Genomic DNA, 19,665 nt, shown 5'->3' on the forward strand with positions numbered 1-19,665 from the left:
CTTCTGCGAGCACTTCTGTACGTATCGCGACAACGCGTTCCAGCAGCCCGACTGCCTCCTTGACCTGTCCGTTGGCTTGGTATGCGATGGCGAGCACATGCTGCGACAGCAGCCGCTTTGAGTCCCTCTTGTCCAATTCTTCCCTCTGCTTGCATGACTCCTCAAGCCATCTCACTGCTTCCCGGATCCTCCCATCTACTCGTAGGCATCGTCCCACCAAGAGACACAGCTCCGACCTCTCTTCTGCTGGATAGCTTTGGTTGTCCTCCAGCAGCCGCAGCGCGTGCGGTAGATACTTCCTCCATACTGTCCGGTTTGCATAGTCGTCTGACGGGAACACATTGACTAGCTGCCTAGTGGCTTTTTTGGCCACCCCTCTAGTGTCGCTATATTGCGTGACCCAGATCCGGGTAGCTAAGTGCACCAGTCGGTGCACATCATACTCCTCTTCATTCCCTCGTCTCACCAGGAAGGAGTACCCACAGAGCATGCTGATTGCGTCTTCCATTCGCACTTCTGACTGCACGCTTGGCAGGATAGAGCGCGGAATGGCTTTCCATTCAATGCATGATATAAATTGCAGAAGGTCTGCTGCAACGGCATCGTGCACACGGATGTGGTTAAATGACACTACCCATGTTGTGGCCACCGCATTTGCCGAGTCTTTGTATCGTGTATCGTCGCGGAACTCCCGGCTCATGAGCTCGACGAGGTCCTGCTCTGTGCTCTGTAGTAGCTGTAGGTACTTGGCAATAGACACGCCAGTTCTGTTAAGGTAGGCCGCTGCCTGTGCGATCGCCAGAGGTAGATATGTTAGCTCATCCAGAAATGTCTCCTTCTTTGTATTGTCGCAGAGAAGGTCCTTCCCAGTCAGGGATTTCTTGAGGAAGTTGCCCGCGTCTTGTCGATTCATCGGCCCGAGCTCTAGCACATCGCCGCGTGTTAGGTCTGCTGCTATCTGCTGCGTGCGTGTAGTGAACAGGGTCACACCCTCCTCGCTCTGTGGTAGATAATTAGCAATGCCGGTCGCCTGTCCTGTCCCAAAGACGATGTCTGGATTGTCGGCGTTGTCGACCACCAACAGCCACTTCCCCGCTCGCGCTGAGCCCAGGTGCCGCTTGAGCAGCTCTTTCGCATCACCCTTGCCGTTGGTGGCCTGAGGCATGCCAAGGAGTCGCAACACTTCAGTGCACGCCTGTTCGAAGCTCTCCATGCTCAGCGCAGGCACCCAGAAGACGGAGAAATCGGGCCAGTTCTCCCTCACCGTGTACGCAAACTGCAGCGCGACTTGCGTCTTGCCTGTCCCGCCAAGCCCGACAACTGACATCTTGTAGCACGCTCTGTCGACCATGAGCCGCTGCTTCAGCACGTCGAGCTCATTCTTCCGCCCAACGAACGATCGGTTGGGGAGGAACGGGATGGAGTAGATTGCCTTCTCTATCACGCTATTAGCTATGCTCTAATACAGGGAGGAAAACAGCTACACTAACTGCGCGCGCTCTGAATCGCCTCTTCGACTGTCCAAGTCTTTGCTACATCAGTTGGCGGAATCACCAATAGCACCTCCTTCGCATACGCCGCCGCGACCCCCGCCGCATATGGCTGCCATCTCTTGTTCTTGTGCGAGTCTGAGTAGTCGCAAATGCCGCGGACGACGAGGCAGGGGAAGCTGTTCATCAGGCCCGCCGCCTCCATCTCGAAGCAGAGCACCCCGCCGAGCTCCGCGCTGACGCTGTCTCGCTCTGCCGCGTTCTTCATCACTTGGTTTCCCGACGCGATCGTCCCGTAGTGAGACACCACCTCCTCGTCGCGCGGCTCCCGGTCTTGATAGCGATCGGTCCTGCATCCGTCGCACGTCTGCCCGCCCTCGTGGTCGTAGCCCGCGTCGAACAAGACGTCAGGCCCTGTCTTGCTGCGCTGAAACTTGGGGTTGCGCTCGAGCTTGCTGATATGCTCCGACACCTTGCTCTTCCCTCGGAACTCATTCGCCCGTACCTTCGCGACCGCGCCGAGCAGCAACTGCGGCGGCGCATTAAGCGATCCCGTCCGCTCGAACCCGCTCGCCGTCGCCTTGCCAGAGTCGTACTGCACCACCCCGCCGAACATCTTCTCTGGCTGGCTGACCACTACGTCTCCGAGCCGAATGTCCGCCGCTGCACTGGGAACTCCGCCGCCGATGCCGACCATCAGCCCAAAGCGAATTCCCTTGAACGTCGACCTCATCTGCGTCGCCACGACCGCCGCGGGGTTGTTGCCGATGCGTCCAGCCGGCAGGCACACGATCGCGACGTTGTGACCCGCAATGGACCCGAGGGAGTACAGGTTCTCATCGCTGTCGTCTATATCGCGCTCCAGGTCTGCGTGCTCTTCGTCCAGCATCTCCTGTGCTGCCGCCAGCTCGACCGGGAGCGCGCACACCCATCCTACCGTGTATTCCTCGCGGGGGAGCCGGGGAAGCTGGGCCATCTAGAGCCGTCACGGCGGGAGGGGAGAGGAGAGAGAGTAGAGGGGAAGTATGGAGTGAGGGTGATGGCTGAGAAGGCCTGGCGCTGCCGCTCAGCCTCATGGCGACTCTGGGCAGCCCGGTCAGACTGAGGTGTGGTTGTCCAGCTGCTGCCGCAGGTGCTGACGGGGGCAGGATCAACGCGGCCCGCCATTGCCTGATCCCGAAGCGCAAGGCGCCACGGCGCCTCATGCGCAGCCATGTCAATCGTTGCAGCCACATCTAACTAAAACTTGAACATATTCTATGAATGCTAATATTGTTAAACATACATATCTCAATCCTTGTATTATTGAGGCAACGATAAACACAATTCATGCTAATTTCTCGCGCGTTCTCCTCTTCTCCCGCCAAACCCTAGTTGCCATCGTCAAGCACGTCAGCGGGATCGCAAACGCCTAGTAGATCTAGAACTTGCTAGAAACGGACCATCTCGACGGCTCAGTACCTCGACCCGGAGAGTAGTTGAAAAAGCTCATGCTAAAGATTGCCTATTTGCGTTAGCAGCCGTGGCAGCTACCAGAAAAGACTCACTGATAAGAAGGTCGGTGGTAAGAAAGCCATCGTGACTATTGAAATTGTCCTCATAGCGCTGCTGTCCATCTTTGCTGCCTCTCCTAGTCTTGTCATAGCCTGACTGTCTCGCTGGGCAATCATGTTGTATGCCTACAAATGCATAAGCGAAGCGACAATCACAGCTATCGGGGGTTGTGCTTACAAGTGAAACCTCGTTCTGTAGCCGCTCCTTATTGGACTGTGACCGGCGCTCGAGATTTCGAAGCATCCGGATCTGTGATTCTATGTGCATCTGGAGTTGAGAAGAGGCCTTGACTGGCTGTCCTTTCTCGCTTATATCCGAACAATCCCGCACTTGTCGCTCCATCGCCTGTAGCGTTTCGATAGACGCGCCGAGCGTTTCGTGGGAGTGAATAGTGTGCCTGGCTGCCTCGTGCAGTGAGATGAAGTCGTAAAGTCCATAAGCGATCCTGTCAAAGGCCATCAACACAACCGAAGTCTTGGTGCGCCCACTGCCTCACCTTTTCAATGCTGCGCACAATATCTCGCACAGACCACACAGTGGAGTCTTGAAGAGACACAACTGCCTCTATAACTGCCACATGCAATGAATATGGTTCAAAAGGCGGAATCGTCGGCCACATGCTTAGAAGAGCACTGTGTAGAAGGCAACGAAAAGAAGTAGGTACGCCAATGCACAAAACCGCACATCGGTTAGGGAGCCAGTGTGAAACGAAAGTCAATTTGTGCCACACATAGCTCGAGCCTGACCATCCCGCTCGACTGGCGTCGCAGCACGAGCTCGCCAGAGCAGACAGGCCAAGGAGGCAGTTGGGCTACTAGAATATGTGGTTAGAATGAAGCAAAGGGTCTATAGATTCGATCATCCTTCCCAAGTCGTATCTAAGAGTGTCCTGAGATCTTGGCGGGATGCTTTGTCGCTGTGCTAGACTAAATAGCTTAACTTATATATTGCCACATATCACGGTGTTCAGATGTATCGCAATACCACACAGACCAGCATCGATAAATCGCGACATCTCGGCGCAAATTAGACCCCTATATAACCCATACTTATAGCAGGTAGAGTTAGAGAGGTCTGATAGCTAATTACAGTATTCCTAGAATAGCTCCAATACGAACTCACTCGCTTACCAAGTTTAATTATGTGATCAATTGCCTGTTGTCTATGCAGGAGCGTGCTTTGATATCACTCCTCATCCAAAATCGGGTTAAAGATAATCCGTACGCTTCGACCACTAGCACAGCCACATATCTTCCAGTGCAATACCCCACTCGTGCAAAGAGTAAGATGTGCGGGGTCATCTCACATTAGCCCAGATTAGTTGTTCACTTCTGTTAGAGGTCCAATCAGCAGCGCGTCGCTGCATGAAATTGCTCTCTACAGCGCGTATATGGCTCATGATGACTTCCTAACGCCTAAGAGAGCCTCTGGGGCTTAGACAAGGTTATTCTATAAGAATTCAGAGCAACAAGGACTTAGAGTTAGCATTGTAGGGAGGGAAGTCTACACACTATAAAAGAAGGCGTTATACAAATGAGGCTCGGAGACGACGACGCAAAGGTAATCTTTTATAGGGGTACATTACAGGCATTTAGAATTTGCTACAGAGCATTACTTTTACAGAAATGTAGCAATATTCGTTGTGCGCATAAGCTCTTCAATTGCTAACAGTTAAAGTACCCCTTATTTTTCTCAGCACAGAGTGTTTCTCGCTAAGCAGTAAGGGACGTTACTAGGGAAAACCCTGCCCTGCAGAAACGTAACGGACGCTACAGGGAACACTAGAGTTTAATGCTTGATCTACTGAAAAAGGTGCATAATGCTGTCCATTCAATACACAATGCGCTTGAGAAATATATTCGTGAGGACATAGCGGCTGAGCAAGAGCAGCTTGTGTTTTGCGTTGTTGGGAGAGTCTGTTAAAGGACAAGAATATAATCCGGCTGGATGAATTTATTTGTAGCTGTCCGTACGCAGCAGCAGCGTCGCGGCCTGGATACGAGCGATCGCGCACGAGCAGGATCACGTATCTATGTCACATGATGCTCGTGCGCGAACCTCCGTGCGCGAACATCTAGATATCCCCCTTTTCCTCCGTACGGAGAAAAAGACAAGAGCAATAGAACCAGAAACATGTTGCCCTCACCTTACCTACCTCGTACGCTGTGCACACCGTACACCACTCTTACTCTTGCTACTTAAGTGCTCATACCATAAGCAGCTAGCTGTCAGAGCCCATTCAACAGTAGCGTTAATTACTGTAATTTATCATACTCAAATGCCCTGGGGATGGATACGATGCCCAGTAGCCGGACAACCTCTATTTTCTTCAGCAGGGTCTATACAACTATGAAGAGCTTGGGGACTGTGAATGCAAGCGAGCATATGCGCAACATTTCATTCGATATCGAGCGGGCGTAGTCGTTACGACAAAAACTGAAAGTACTGGATAGGAATATGTCATTATTGCTATGTGCTACAGTGGGTGGAAAGGGCCTTTGGCCGTACCAGTGGCTCTGCCCCTAGGATCGAGTCAGAATTTCGAGTGGTTTGAGAAGCTTCTTCCACCCGAAGGAAACCGGACAGTCTCACGTTATGGAGTGCCGGAGGTAGAGTACTGTCTTAGTAAGACTATAGACTAACGATGCGCACTTGAATGTGGATTCCTGGAGGCCATATTCGTTGTAGTGATGAACATCCTCAAGCCCGCTTGGTCTGTTGGGATATATTAAACGTTCAAGTCCGATAATAAAGAGACGCTAGGGCCCGGAGAGGAAGACAAGCGGAACCAGAAGATTTAATTACCACAGGCTCTGCTATTACGTCATTCCTAGAAGACCCTGTTCCATAAACGCCATGTATGAGTATCGTCGAAAAAGAGGATTTTCTGAATGGCATCTGGGCTCCGCCGGCTCCCTATGGGGCCCATCCCCTGGCGGGACCGTATTCCGTGTGCAGTGCTCCTAGCAGTTGGATTACATCGATGGAAAACTGGCGTAGCTCTGTGGGTCCTTTCCAACAGGGGTGAATTCTAGACCGGCTACTAACTAAATATAAACAGTCTATCATACCTCTTGTCCCAGCTATATGTCTTCATGTGAAGCTTCATTAGCTAGTGAATGATTTTAAAATCGACGGGGTCGCACCGAAAGAACTCGGGTTGGGGAAGCGAGTCGATTCTTTTCATTCGGCGGCTGGACTAACATTATTTCATGGGCTGTTGATGCGTCACCGACCAAACGGGACATTCTAAGCCATATAACTTTAGACATCATTCCGCAAATAGCGGCCACTGGAATAGCCGCCTTACAGTCATGATGGCAGCCCCGAGTACTACAAATATGCCACGCCCGTTACAAATCAGGACGGAACCACGGTCCATGAAAACAAGCGCAGTCTCCGAGTCACACATCCCTAAGATGGAATGGAGCAGGCTTCCGCTTACTCTGACCATATCGTTCCAATACTGGGCTCTAATACTGGGCTCTGAATCCGATTCCTTGGATAGCATTGCACTGGCTTACATCTCAAGCGGTCGTTTCGCCCGCGTGGATGTCCTGGATACTGGTTGGAAGTCATGGCGATGTCTATCAGTAAAGCCGGCTATTCTGCGCCCGGAATGATAAACGTGCTTGCGGCTTCTTCCGCTGTCTTTATGTTCGCTATTGGTGTTAGTGTTTGGAGTATCGAGAAACTTTCAGCGACGTGTAGTGCAGTTCTCAGTACTGCGTGCCACCTAAAGTATCCCAGGATGAGGCACCATGAAAAGGAAGTTCCCTGGGAGGTTGAGCTGTTGGATGACAATGGTTTGATGGATGGAAGAGGAGGACGGTGAGAAAATATGGCACTGTCCTTCCACAAGTGGAAATGCGAGTTACCAACGCCCAGATAAGTTTTGCGACTAACGACTTGTTTATAATAAGGGTAGATGTAAGACTAGAGATAGGTATGGATGAAGCTGGAGAGTTGTGGAATTGCATACGATTATATTTACAATTAGAGAAAGGGTTTTTGAGTCCAAATTATGGCAGCTATCGTGATGTTGAGGAGTTCAGATAAGTCTCCGTAGGCCAAAGATGCCCAGGCGGGATGCTGAAGTGGAAATGTGGGGAAGAAGTGAGAGGTGACGCACCACTGTCCCACCCATGTACTACGGATGTCTCTTTTTTTCGGGCTAGTGCTCACACGAGCCTTCCATCAACGTACAATGGTTTCACATCCATATTTCAGTTCATCAGACTCACGTCAGGTTGCGTGGTAATAAATTTCAAACAGATCTTTTCAACTTCACCATTTCACAAACGGCGTACCGGATTAAGTATCTGGGCATCTTTATCGGGCCCGTGTAGTGGGGTTGAGGCTGCGGAAATTGACTAAAATTAGTGGCGTTCGTATCGCGACAACGGTAGCCAAGCCACGTCCAAGCTGACGTTCCGTTCCCCTTACAGCCAGCAATCCTGCGCCGCTCTCTCAGACAGAATTAAATACAACAATAACCCCTCCAACCTGGAGTTCTTCTCTCTTGCTTTTTGGTTGTGCTTTCGCAAACGTGTTTCTCATTGCAGCAAACGATTGAACCGCCCAATGCGCCTGTTGCCAACTTTATAATCGAGTATAAGGGGCGTGATTCTGGACACGCGAGCAGCCTCGAGAAGGATCACTGTTAGGGGTAGATAGGGAAGATGCCAGCGGCTGCACAATGGACGGGCAAGCCGTCTGTCAAGGGCTCGACAGAGTCGATACGAATGGCACTGCTCACCGCATCCTTGATCGGGTTACAGTACGTTCTCCCTTTTGTAGGACGGCTCTGAGGCGTTGACACTTTGCGTAGATTCACATGGGGCGTTGAGATGACCTACTGCACACCGTACCTCCTCGAACTCGGCCTTACGAAATCCAAGATCTCGCTCGTTTGGATCGCCGGCCCGCTGTCGGGCCTTATCATGCAGCCTATTGTCGGTGTCATTGCGGATCGATCGAAGAGCCGTTGGGGGCGACGAAGACCGTTCATGGTTGGTGGGACGATTGCTGTGTCGGCGTGTCTGCTTGTGTTGGGTTGGACGAGGGAAATTGTAAAGGTGTTCTTGACGGAGGAGACGGTCAGGGAGGCTACGATTGCCCTTGCTGTGCTGAGTATCTATGGCATTGACTTTGCGATCAACGCCGTCCAGGCGAGCTGTAGAGGGTTGATTGTGGATACTCTACCTATCCCAAAACAACAGATGGGCAGTAGTTGGGCGAGTCGAATGGTGGCTGTTGGACATTTGATCGGATACGGAGCCGGCGCAATGGATTTGGGGAAAGTTTTTGGACCAATGCTAGGAGACTCGCAGTTTAAGCAGTTGACAGCAGTGGCAGCTATCACACTCTGCTTGACTGTGGGGATCACCAGTTGGGCAACTACGGAGAGGGTGTTGATCAGTGACGGGAAGGATGAAGAGGGCGAGATCGGCGCAATTGATATGCTGAAGACCATCCTGAAAACAGCTACGAACCTCCCAACCGGGATTGCTGCAATCTGCTTTGTCCAATTCTGGGCTTGGATAGGTAAGTCTTCTGAAAGAACCTCCAGGAATCTAATCTAATATACATCATAGGATGGTTTCCCTTCCTATTCTATTCTACCACCTGGGTTGGCGAAATCTATCTACGCTACGACGCCCCTGCAGAAGCCAAGGCGTCCGGCGATCTAACGGGGCAGGTCGGCCGCATCGGTAGCTTGTCACTGATTGCGTTCTCCGTGATTACCTTCCTCATGTCTGTCATGCTCCCTTGGTTTGTAAAGTCGCCGGAAGAAGAGGCCCCGGGATTTACTCCTCGCCCTCCCGCGAGCATTGCCTCGTTTGTGATTGAGGTAGAGAAGTATAAGCCGTCTCTGCTCACCATGTGGACGATCTCGCACTGCATATTTGCGGGATCGATGATCATGGCCCCGTTTGTCACGTCCCTGCGGAGTGCGACTATTATTGTGGCTGTTTGCGGAATGTGAGAACATCGTACTCCCTTCTATGGCCGAACGCTAACGTTGTGCAGTTCGTGGGCTATCAGCTGCTGGGCACCTTTTACTTTCCTCGGCGTAGAAATCAACCGTCTGTCCGGGACAAGCAACCACTCCTACGGCCAGATTGGTCGAAGCTCGATGGAACTCGAGTCTCCTGTGCAGCTCCATCTGAACCACATTGAGGAGTCTCACAGTTCGGGCGGAGCAGGCTCAGGCATCTATCTCGGCATCATGAACCTCTACACCACGCTCCCTCAATTCGTCGGAACGTTTATATCTTGGACAGTATTTTCCATTTTGGAGCCGGGTAAGAGCCCGGAGCTAGCGAAGGAGGCTCATCCCGACGAGCACCATTCGACCGACGGGCCGAATGGCATCGCTGTGTGCCTGTTCATCGGGGCGCTTTCGGCGGGCGTGGCGGCCGTTGCTACAAGACGCCTTAAGCGCATCCAGGGGTACTAAGGCATCGGAGCACCTGCGCGCCAGATTTTGAATTTGACTGACGTCTCAACGTTTGTTTACTGAAAGACATTCACCTTCTATTTTTGGAGCCAGGACAGGGGCGAGGGGGCGACAGGCGACGGCGGCGTTGACGAATTTTCTTAGAGCGTTCCCAGCTTTGTTCTAGAAGGAAGGCGTGGCCCAGGACGGGCTTGCCGCATTGGCGTTCGATACCACCATAGATATCTGATAGAGAATACGGCTCCGTAGCTGCACTGCAGATTCATAAATTTAGAGACCCATAGATTCGGTGGCTGCAGTTGAGTCAGGAGGAGATGCGGCAGTGAGTGATGTGTCGAGGCTGCTGTTGGCACTGGGAGCAGCGGCGTCGTGGAAGCGCCTGGATGGAAACACGTGCAAGCAGGACCAACTGGGGGGCAGACCGCGCAAGCAAAGGAAGAAAAAACAGCGGTAGGGCGATTCAAGGCCAGACTTTCGCCCGCGCCCGACACACTTGGCCTGAGTCCTCCTGCCTCGCCGCTTGACGAACGGAGCATTGTCTTGCGCGCAGTTGCTACCACCTAGCTATCGTTCTTCCACGGCGGGACCACTTTTCTGCACCGTTTACATCAGAGGTCTGCGCATCAGCGACCTGGGCTAGCCCGAACCGAGTTACATAGAGGGGCGAGCAGCTAGCGCAACTTCCCTCGCTCAACCGACGAACATTCTCTGCTGTCTTGAACGCTTGGGGCTTACCAACAACCAACATCTCTCCTCAACAACCCTCACACCCGCCCTCTACACCACTATCCCACCGCCAACATGTCCGAACCCATTCGCAATAAGAAGCTAGACTCCATGACTGCTCCGTAGGTTCTCTCTACCCCATAGCACATAATTTTTTGATCCCGCACTATGATCGTAGCAAACGCCGCATTCGAGGTTGCTAACGGCTCCTTTCCCACCATCAGAACACCGCAGAACACGCCCGCAAATGCCGCTCCTATATCGTCTCGCGCTCAGCAGCCCGGTGTGGCAAGTATCAAGGAGGGTGAGTCGCCAATTTCCACTGCCTCCCCTCAACCCCGCCATAATTCCGTTTTCCGTGAGCTTGACCGCTAATTTGTAAATTTCTGCACACAGAGGAAATGGAGCGCGCTGCTGCCGGGCTCTTCGCTGCAAACCCCGCCCTCGTCTCTATGATGCAGGCCAAACTCGGTACTTTGGTTGGCCGTCCAAGCGGCTACATTGAGTCCCTCCCCGCCTCGGTTCGTCGTCGCGTTGCCGGCCTGAAGGGCATCCAGAAGGACCACTCCAAGCTCGAGGCCGAGTTCCAGGAGGAGGTCTTGCAGTTGGAGAAGAAGTACTTCGCCAAGTTCACACCGCTCTACGAGACTCGTGCGAAGATCGTCAACGGAGCCAGCGAGCCTACCGAGGAACAGGTCAAGGTCGGCGAGACTAAGGACGAGGATGATGATGATGAGGAGGAGGCTCCAAAGGAAGAAGTCAACGAGGATGCTGGCACCAATGTCAAGGGTATCCCAGAGTTCTGGCTGAGCGCCATGAAGAATCAGATCTCACTCGCAGAGATGATCACCGACCGGGACGAGGGCGCACTCAAACATCTCACCGACATCCGGATGGAGTACCTCGACCGACCGGGTTTCCGCCTCATCTTTGAGTTCGAGGACAATGAGCACTTCACCAACAAGACCATCACCAAGACATACTTCTACCAAGAGGAGAATGGCTACGGTGGTGATTTTATCTACGACCATGCCGAGGGTGACAAGATCAACTGGAAAGAGGGCAAAGACCTGACCGTGCGCGTTGAGAGCAAGAAGCAGCGGAACAAGAGTATGTTATGGCTTCCCAAAGCTAGCAAATACCGTCCTGACTGTTTCTAGACACTAAGCAGACCCGGATCGTCAAGAAGACCGTCCCGACCGAGTCCTTCTTTAATTTCTTCGACCCGCCTAAGCCCCCGACTGACGAGGATGACGCGACCTCGGACATCGAGGAGCGTCTCGAGCTCGATTACCAGCTGGGTGAGGACATCAAGGAGAAGCTTATCCCGCGCGCAATCGACTGGTTCACCGGCGAGGCTCTTCAATACGAGAATATTGAAGACTTCGATGAGGGTGAGTTTGAGGATGAGGACGATGAGGAGGATGACGACCTCAGCGATGACCGGGATGAGGACGAGGAGTCGGATGAAGAGGTATCTTTAACCACCCGGTCGACAATATTTTATTGCATATCTGACTCTGAGCTAGAACGATGGCACAAAACCAAAGCAGGAGGCTGCTGAGTGCAAGCAGAGCTGATTTAGTTCACCTCACTTTCACTGTGGCTGGAGATTGATGGCTAGAGGGCATTCGGCTTTTTCGTTTCGATCTAGATGCCGGCATCATGATACATTCGGTGGCTGCATGGCCGTCAGGTGTTGAATCCACTCTGAATTTGTTCCCTTTGTTCCCTCTATCTCATCCCACCCCACCCCCACGCGAACAACGCTGATTGTCTTTTGCACCATGGCGTAATAGTTCATCCACCATACGAGGCGAGGCCGGCTAGTTATCCCACAAACACAAATCACTTGGTTTTTTTTTTCCCTTTCCCCCTTGTCTTGAGCATCTCTGGGTCATTCTCGACACACATCACATCACATCAGAAACACGTCACAGCACACTCAACACACAATCGCATATATGACGGTGAGCTTCATTTGGGTTGGCGCAATGCGAATAGGGTTTCTTGTCGATTATGGTTCCGTCTTGAGTCTGCGGTTTCCCTTTTCTCAACCCTTGCTTTAGCAAAGACCGGCGGCTATCTGTACTTGATGGATAACGAATTGTGGCAGGCGGAATTCGGGGGATTGGGGTTTAGCGTGTTTCTCTAATTTGTTCATCTCCTTTTCGAGATCCTTCGCAAAAGTTTGGGGTTCTTGATGGATGGATGGATGGCTGGCTGGATGGCTGGCTAGCGGAATGGTACGGATGGGCAGACAGACTAGATCAGGAACACCTCCTCGCGATTAAACTAGACAAAGCCATGCTCTCCCTCTCCCCGTAGTGATGGTTAGTGTGGGAGCTGCACGCGCGTATCCGTGTCAGCCGGCGGACTGGAAGATGATTTTCCCAGGCTTGAGGTCATGGGATATGGAACTTACCCAGGTATTCCGTTACTCGTGACTCTTTATTGCCACTGGATTAATAGCCCACCAAATCGGGTTTCCAGAACTCCTAGCTTAGTGGCCGCCAGGTCTGGGGGTTAATGTGGGTGGATAGATTAGGGATGGTGGCGTGAGAGGAGCGCACGGGAGCTTGCGATGGTGTGGCGCAGGCGCGGGGCTCGGGATTTCTTAGGTGGGGGGGCGGAGAGTGTGGGGGGAAATTTTTCGAGTTTGGGATGAGGAAGGAACTCGAAATTCGATTTTCAGAGCGCGACTGGAATTTTTGTTCATTTTTCTCCGCTTTCGTGACTCCTTCCTACATAGAAAACTATAAGGTATCCAAACCGCACACACAAAACTTTGTCGAATGAACGAATGAACGAACGGCCGGCTCGAAATTAACTTCGCACAGCAGGTCTCCAGCTACCTCTAGCACCACTCACCCACGTAGGCCGACCTATCCTCTGTTCCTCCCAGTGCGCTCCTTAAAAGCACCTACACACATTCCTCCCGCAGCCTTTCAATCTCACAATGGCGCGGAAGAACCCGAACATCGTTGTGACAGGTACACCTGGGGTTGGGAAGACCACGCATTGCGAGTTATTGGCCAGAAATCTGGGGTTCAAGCATTTGAGCGTGAATCAAATTGTCAAGGATGAGGAGTTTCATGAGGGCAGAGATGACGAGACGGGGAGTTGGATTGTGGATGAAGACAAAGTATGTTTCATTCATCTCACGTTGTTTCGCTCTGAGAATATAGGGTTGGGGTGGGCTGTTCAAGATCCAGACCGGATGATAAGTTTCGGAAAATCGTTGTTTGGCTGGATAAAGTGTTGCAAAACATTCATGAAGAGAAATTGAAAATACTTAACAGATAAACTGATACCCTATCCCAGCTCCTCGACTACATAGAAGCACTGTCCATCTCCTCCACCGGCGGCTACATCCTGGACTGGCACGCCTGCGACCTCTTCCCCGAGCGCTGGATCGATCTCGTCGTCGTCTTGCGCTGCGATTCTACAACCCTGTATGACAGACTCACTGCGCGGGGTTACAAGGGTAAGAAGTTGGAGGAGAATATGGATAGTGAGATTATGCAGGTTTTATTGGAAGAGGCGAGGGAGAGTTATGCGGAGGAGGTGGTAGTCGAGTTAAGGAGTGATGGGGTGGAGGATGTTGAGAGGAACTGTGAGAGGGTGGAGGGTTGGGTGGAGATGTGGAGGAAGGATAGGGAGGGGGGAGGGAAGGAGGAGGGGCAGTGAGGGTTGGGTGTGTGTGTGTGCGTGTGTGGCAGGCAGGCGTTGCGGAAACAAATATCAGGCGGGAATTTGATGTAAAAGTATGCATGTGTGGTAATTTTTGGTGTGTGTCTAGGTATGTCTACGAATTTCCTCCCTCTATCAGCGGTTCATTATATAATAGCTAGCTGGGTACATGCCAGGGGAAAAACGCGTCAGGCTACGAGCAAACCTACGCCCCCAGCAGTCCAACCTATTCCTCAACCCTCCTCGCTAACCACTCCTTCAACCCTTGCAATGCCTTCCCACGGTGCGAAATTTTATTTTTCTCGCTCTTGTCCATCTCAGCATACGTCTGTCCCTCGTATTCGAAACACGAGTCCCAGCCTGTGCCATCTCATTAGCAACCAACCCTCAACCATGCAAACTTTCAAACATTTCTTCTCTCGTCTTGAAGATTTCAAAGGGCATTGACTTACCAAACACAGTAGGACCGCGACTTGCGACTAATTTCCCGTCCGTCTTGCCTTGGAATAGAACGGGCTCGTGGCCAGGACCTTCACAATAGGCGAATGTACAGACGGCCGTGGCGGATTTGTCGGGGAAGCCGGAGAGCATTCTGTCAAGGTTTAGCGGGCCGAGGGCGAGCATGAACCATTTGCTGGGAGGAAAGTTAGTTTGAGTGGATGCGAATGCATTAAGAAGGAGGAGTGTGTAAGTAGCGGGGGAGAGGGGTGGGAGGACTTACATATATGGCCCTGGTAGGTCGTTCATCGCTTTGAAACAGAGACATGTGTCTTCTACTAGGACAGGTCCTTGGATCTGTTCTTAAAAAGTCAGATTACTCAATAAAATTATTTCCATATTTTAAAAGGAATATTCCCGATCCCACGTATTCTCAACTCATGCGAGAAAATTTTACTAACAGCTTCAGCCGCCCTTCGACACTTATCCCTCGTAACCTCCTCGATCGTTCCCTGAATCTCAACAAGATCTACATTTTGACTTCGTAATTCAATCACGCCTTCAAGAATCGCTTGCACTTCTGCAAGCTTATTCTTGTTCCCCGTGATGAAGTTCAAGTGCTTAGGCACTGTTAGTTCAGGCGCCATGTTAACGTATTTTAGAGTCTGAATGAAGTTTGAAGAGAAGAACGGCGCTAATAGTCCTCTTGATGGGGCCTGTTGGTCGCGGTTGGTGGATTGGTAGGGATGTTGTTGGAGGCGCTGATGCAGAGCTTGTTGGGCAGGGGGTTGTGGCTGTGGGAAACTTTGGAGGTGGAGTTGAGTTTCCGTTTGGGCTTGTTCGACCGGTATGCCGGGGTATTGTAATGTCGCCTGGTGGCTATTATCCAGCTGTTGAGGATTGAGATTTTGGTGTTGTCGTTGATTTGGATACTCCATGGCCGTGCATTGAGGTTGGTCTTGATATAGACGAATGAGGTAACTCGTTCCGCGCTTTGATAATCTAATCGGCGATTTGATAAGCGTGTTTGCGAGGACAGTTTTGTTGCGGAATTTTCGACCAGCCTTGCAGCATGTGTGCTCTAGTGGAGGCTGAAAGGAACTGCAGCGATTGGATCGGAGGAAGCGAGGACAGGGCTGAGGTTACAACACAGGGCAAGGTCGAGCTGAATAGTTATCAATCCCCACGCACTTTCATCTCGTCGGCGTGCGCTGCAATCACAAAATTTCGCAGTCTGTTAACGCGAGGGCGGGGTTATTTTAAGGAACAGGAACTGCCGCCTAGTCAGAAAGAAGTTTAGAAAGGGCTCTCGCGGCTTCTAGCGCCCTTCTCGAATGCTACCGTGCCCTTTTTCACCCCCCCCCCCCCCCCAACTTCGACAACCACATCGCCGAAATCTAGGCTCAGCTGCAGCAGGAGTTTGCGAAGGATCGAGATACGAATGCAGGGACACAGCCCTATAGCTTGATTCTATCGAGGTCATTCGATTGAGTGGAATACCTTGCCTAAACAAGAGCCTGCCCCGCGGTGCTAGTTCGCCGACGTCTTTGGAAATATTCAACTCTTCATTTCGGCAGACCAGGGCTATCAAGGGAACATGATGGTGTCGGCCCGGGGTCTTCTCTTAGGTGTTTATACCTCCAACAGCCTTATAATGCTGTTGTTTCTCCCACTATGCTATCTCATCCTTCTGAGTCCGTTCATTTCGTTGTGCATCTGGAAATTCGACTTGGATCAAAAGCTTCTTCAGTTTGTCCCAACGGACTACAAGACCCCGGATATTTGGCCACAGGTTTTTATTTCGCTTGTTGGGATCTTGCTAGCGACAAGATATATCTCAGGAAAGAGTGATGGCGATGAAAAAAATGAAGGGAAGAGGAGGGTACAACTCCTTCCATACTGGGTTCTGGGAGTGAGGCATTGGTGTAATGCTGTTTTTGGGGGAGAAAGTTGGTTGAGGAGAGTTGCGTAGGGTTTGAGTCTAATCGTCAGGTCGAAGGCTTGTGCTGACTGTTAACTAGGGACTCAACAATCTCCAGTATCTTCGCCTACAGTATGGCGGGATCGAAACACAATGTCATTCTCTCGACTTCGCTGTTTGATCAGCTTGTCAAGAAGGCAGATGTTCTGGAAGAGTCGGAATTGGATCAGTGGATCGTGCTCCAGAACACATGCAATATGCCCAAGAACATGAGAGAACAGTACCTTCAGATCAGACCCAGCATTTCAAAGACGCTCGATGCTGAGATTTTCTCGGGGAAGCAGATGAAGCAGCTCATTTCGGCCTCTCTATCTATCCTGTCAGACTCTCTACCCGATCTCATCACCTTTAATTCTTCTATTGTCGATCAGATGGCTTGGGAACGAGTTGCAAACCTAGACCTAACTGACGGTACTGTTGAGGTTGAATGCGAGTTGTTCGCTTTGATCAACGAATTTTTTTGCAACGCCATCCTCCCTCCAATCACTGGCTCATCATTTCCGGAATCATATCAGCTCTTAGCGACTGATTTGGCCACCTTCAATCAATCATTCTTCGGGCTTGCTATGGGATTCCCGAGGTTCTTCCCTATGCCAGGATTACCAACGGCGAGTTTGGCGAGGAAAAGACTATTTCAGAATCTAGTTCGATTCTTGAATGACCTTACGGATCCTCCGGTGAAGAGAACCATTCCTGATGACGAGAGTCTGAGTGGAGAAGAGGAGATGGATGCAGAGACACCGACACCGCTTTCTGCTTTGAATGATATATTCTCCCAGCATGATTTACCGATCCCAGCGCGTGCTGCGATAGCACTTAAAGTGTTACACGAGGTCGTCTCGGAAGCAGTGCCTCTGGCATTTTGGACATTGTTACACATTTATTCTGCCTCGACACCATCATCGACCAAGACGGAGGCCCAAGGCAGCGAGCCAACACCTTTGGATCTTATAAGGGAAGAGACAAAGGGCTGGGCTGAAGCAATCCAGCCACCGTCGATCCACCCTTCCTTCCCTGCACCACCAGAAATATCGTATGCATCTCACACTCAGCTACTCTCCATCTCCTCATTACCGTTCCTCCGATCCTGTATCAGTGAATCCCGCCGTTTCTATACCGCCTCTCTCACCACTGCCAAAGTCACAAAGCCAGCCCACCTCTACGAACCTGAAGCCACTCGGCCTGGGGTGCTGGAACAATGGGAACTAGACGTTGGATCCTACATCGACGTTGGAATCTCCCAAACCCTTATCAACACATCATCCGCCAATTATCTGACGCCTCGGCAATTCAAACATGACCGCTTCCTGAATTCTAACTCGCCGCCTCCTGGTATCTCGTCGCCTTTTAGTCCCTCTACGGAACTTACAGAAGCCCTCTTGATGTCACTTGTAGCAGGTGTAGTCCAACTCTGGGATATATCTGCGGCGCCAAAGAAGACGATTTTCGAACACATGCAGGCTGCTCAGGCTGCTGCTTCAGGGCAAGAAGAACCAAAAACTGAGAAGAAAGTTGGAGTTTGGATGGTACCAAAGGCTGTTGATGGAGCGAGTGTTAAAATCCCGCAGGGAGAGATTAGGGTGAGGATTAGGAGAAGAGAGGGCCTTGATGGACCGTCGCGTTGAGGAAGGGGAGGTGAATGGGGGTGGAGCGGAGTGGAATAAGTGGGGAAGCCAAGTGGAGGCAGGGCGTAAATGCAGAAGTGAACCTCAGGAAGAGCGAGCTAGGAGCTCAGACTAAAGCAGTGGGTATCGGGCATTTGGATGCGCATTGTGGCAATCTTAAGTTTAGTAGGTCTGAGTGTGGGTGATTAGTGGTAACTGTGGCTGGGACTCAACCATGGTTCAAGACAACTCAACACATGAAGCTAAAGATAGGGAAGATGCAGGGAGATTTAGGGGACCCACACTTCTGAATTCACGCAGACGAATTATCATCTAGAGAGGAATATACGGACTTTGGTGATGAATCTATCCAGCTACGTTTACACCCACCTAACAAACATCACAAATCCTCCCACAAACTACCCTATTCATTAAACGCATCAAATCTAGTCCTCCATCCCCTATCCCTAGCCCCATTTCCCACCTCCTAACATAGACTCGCGTGCCCACCTCAAACTCGCCGTTTACTACGTCAGAAGAGCGGTGAACCCATCCCAACTTGCCAAAGTAACCAGCTTCAATACACACACCACTTCTGCATCCGCGCCTTCCCCGCCCGCCTCAACATCTCCACTCTGTGAGGAGAGGAGAGGACTCCGCAGCAACGTCCCGAATAGCGAAGCCTAAGGTAATCTCTAGTTTTAGCGGAGAGGGGAAGCCCGCCGTAGAAGCACCGGCGCTACCGTCGTAGATCAACTTCCCCGACCGGTCAATCACGAAGTGGTGATAGCCACCAAACCATGATTTTCATGACAGCCAGCCAAAATCTGGAGCCGGAGTCTGGCGTCCGTCATCCGGTCCAGAGATAGGAGTTGGATAGCTTCTTGCCGTTTCGCTCGCTTGCAATCTCGTTCCACACCGCTGAAATCATCTGGTGGATATGGTTACGAGTCAAGACACCGACTTGTTGAACTCATTCAGGTCCACAGGCTAAAGTGGTATGCGTGCCTGCAGCGTTCCTGACATGACAACACATCATAACACAACACTTTGGCTTGATTTCACGATTCGATTCTGGCTTGACTTAGAGATGCAATGGCAGATTCCTGCATGCAGCTGGAATGCATCTTCAGCTGATGTGCGTGTGGTATACGACAGGGGTCTAAATCAGGAAATTGTCGTCTTGTCTTCTTTAGCTCTCGCGAGGAAGTGGTTGTGTTGGTGTCGGCACACTCCGACAAGGCTGAGCGGAGCTGCACAATTCCTGACAGCGTCAAACCCTTCAATAAACACCATTAGACAAGGAAACCCTGAATCCAAACCCAGCCCCATTACCTCTCTTACCCAGTAACAACAACTTCGCGAGAAATTCAGCATGTCAAAGCACTGCACTGCAATGCACTTTCACCCCGCAAATTTGTACCACAGCCCTACGTCTTCCCAACCAGGCCATCCTTAACCCTTGAACCTGGTAACCAAACTAGGCAGACTGTACGTAAGACGATGCAACTCCACTCCATCCAGGATCGTGAGAAGCAAACGATGATCTGTGATCTGTGAGGAACGCTGTTGCGAAAGACTTGTGGGTAGCAGCGGCACAAGACAAACATCGATCATTTACGACCCTATAGTTCACCCGGAGATTCGGGAATGCTTAGAGACGCGTTGCCTTGGGCAAGGGTTGCTTTGGGCAAGGATCAAACTTGGTAGGGAAAA

General features: G+C 51.4%; 8 protein-coding genes across 8 annotated transcripts in view; 5 read left to right on the top strand and 3 right to left on the bottom strand.

Moving 5' to 3' along the window:
• The window catches only part of BDR25DRAFT_216331 (TPR repeat protein), a gene marked incomplete at both ends in the record, with an annotated part of 3,553 nt that extends 1,087 nt beyond the window's left edge, over positions 1-2,466 (bottom strand). The window contains 2 exons of the mRNA XM_033684871.1: positions 22-1,437; positions 1,491-2,466. Coding sequence (XP_033551190.1) covers positions 22-1,437; positions 1,491-2,466 — 2,392 coding nt within the window. The remainder of the gene's footprint in view (positions 1-21; positions 1,438-1,490) is intronic.
• Positions 2,467-2,910: 444 nt separating this feature from the next.
• Positions 2,911-3,777, bottom strand: BDR25DRAFT_215887 (uncharacterized protein; the record flags this gene model as incomplete). The annotated part of the gene is made up of 4 exons (XM_033684855.1): positions 2,911-2,994; positions 3,038-3,136; positions 3,222-3,489; positions 3,533-3,777. Coding segments are annotated over 4 exons (696 nt in total), but the record flags the coding sequence as incomplete, so codon positions are not given.
• A 1,058-nt stretch (positions 3,778-4,835) lies between these two features.
• On the top strand, positions 4,836-6,949 carry BDR25DRAFT_351902 (uncharacterized protein; the record flags this gene model as incomplete). Its single annotated transcript, XM_033694934.1, has 14 exons — positions 4,836-4,958; positions 5,008-5,092; positions 5,123-5,218; positions 5,263-5,411; positions 5,466-5,548; positions 5,578-5,644; positions 5,717-5,757; positions 5,808-5,867; positions 5,910-6,068; positions 6,106-6,141; positions 6,197-6,271; positions 6,331-6,611; positions 6,644-6,875; positions 6,907-6,949. 14 exons carry the CDS (start codon positions 4,836-4,838, stop codon positions 6,947-6,949), a joined length of 1,530 nt encoding a protein of 509 aa, XP_033551192.1.
• Positions 6,950-7,535: 586 nt separating this feature from the next.
• Positions 7,536-9,832, top strand: BDR25DRAFT_256167 (sucrose transport protein-like protein). The gene is made up of 4 exons (XM_033686395.1): positions 7,536-7,824; positions 7,876-8,591; positions 8,642-9,029; positions 9,078-9,832. The coding sequence occupies exons 1-4, from the start codon at positions 7,727-7,729 to the stop codon at positions 9,505-9,507; spliced, it is 1,632 nt and encodes a 543-aa protein (XP_033551193.1). The 5' UTR covers positions 7,536-7,726; the 3' UTR covers positions 9,508-9,832.
• Positions 9,833-10,308: 476 nt separating this feature from the next.
• On the top strand, positions 10,309-11,813 carry BDR25DRAFT_215800 (NAP-domain-containing protein; the record flags this gene model as incomplete). The annotated part of the gene is made up of 5 exons (XM_033684851.1): positions 10,309-10,355; positions 10,458-10,537; positions 10,630-11,343; positions 11,394-11,707; positions 11,763-11,813. 5 exons carry the CDS (start codon positions 10,309-10,311, stop codon positions 11,811-11,813), a joined length of 1,206 nt encoding a protein of 401 aa, XP_033551194.1.
• Positions 11,814-12,936: 1,123 nt separating this feature from the next.
• Positions 12,937-13,923, top strand: BDR25DRAFT_332431 (P-loop containing nucleoside triphosphate hydrolase protein; the record flags this gene model as incomplete). Its single annotated transcript, XM_033692750.1, has 2 exons — positions 12,937-13,378; positions 13,558-13,923. Exons 1-2 carry the CDS (start codon positions 13,193-13,195, stop codon positions 13,921-13,923), a joined length of 552 nt encoding a protein of 183 aa, XP_033551195.1. The 5' UTR covers positions 12,937-13,192.
• A 229-nt stretch (positions 13,924-14,152) lies between these two features.
• On the bottom strand, positions 14,153-15,011 carry BDR25DRAFT_323322 (inosine triphosphate pyrophosphatase; the record flags this gene model as incomplete). The annotated part of the gene is made up of 4 exons (XM_033692096.1): positions 14,153-14,286; positions 14,379-14,560; positions 14,648-14,721; positions 14,826-15,011. The coding sequence occupies 4 exons, from the start codon at positions 15,009-15,011 to the stop codon at positions 14,153-14,155; spliced, it is 576 nt and encodes a 191-aa protein (XP_033551196.1).
• A 726-nt stretch (positions 15,012-15,737) lies between these two features.
• On the top strand, positions 15,738-18,244 carry BDR25DRAFT_340858 (uncharacterized protein). Its single transcript, XM_033693544.1, has 2 exons — positions 15,738-16,332; positions 16,386-18,244. Exons 1-2 carry the CDS (start codon positions 15,962-15,964, stop codon positions 17,968-17,970), a joined length of 1,956 nt encoding a protein of 651 aa, XP_033551197.1. The 5' UTR covers positions 15,738-15,961; the 3' UTR covers positions 17,971-18,244.
• The last annotated feature ends 1,421 nt before the right edge of the window (positions 18,245-19,665 follow it).

This window comes from Lindgomyces ingoldianus (genome assembly GCF_010093535.1).
Source record: "Lindgomyces ingoldianus strain ATCC 200398 unplaced genomic scaffold BDR25scaffold_7, whole genome shotgun sequence".
Taxonomy (NCBI): domain Eukaryota; kingdom Fungi; phylum Ascomycota; class Dothideomycetes; order Pleosporales; family Lindgomycetaceae; genus Lindgomyces; species Lindgomyces ingoldianus.

Coding starts and splice junctions, on each gene's coding strand:
- BDR25DRAFT_256167 (XM_033686395.1), top strand. CDS start 7,727: ATGCCAGCGGCTGCACAATGGACGGGCAAGCCGTCTGTCAAGGGCTCG. Junction 8,592..8,641: donor CCAATTCTGGGCTTGGATAG/GTAAGTCTTCTG, acceptor TATACATCATAG/GATGGTTTCCCTTCCTATTC. Junction 9,030..9,077: donor ATTGTGGCTGTTTGCGGAAT/GTGAGAACATCG, acceptor AACGTTGTGCAG/TTCGTGGGCTATCAGCTGCT.
- BDR25DRAFT_340858 (XM_033693544.1), top strand. CDS start 15,962: ATGATGGTGTCGGCCCGGGGTCTTCTCTTAGGTGTTTATACCTCCAAC. Junction 16,333..16,385: donor AGTTGGTTGAGGAGAGTTGC/GTAGGGTTTGAG, acceptor ACTGTTAACTAG/GGACTCAACAATCTCCAGTA.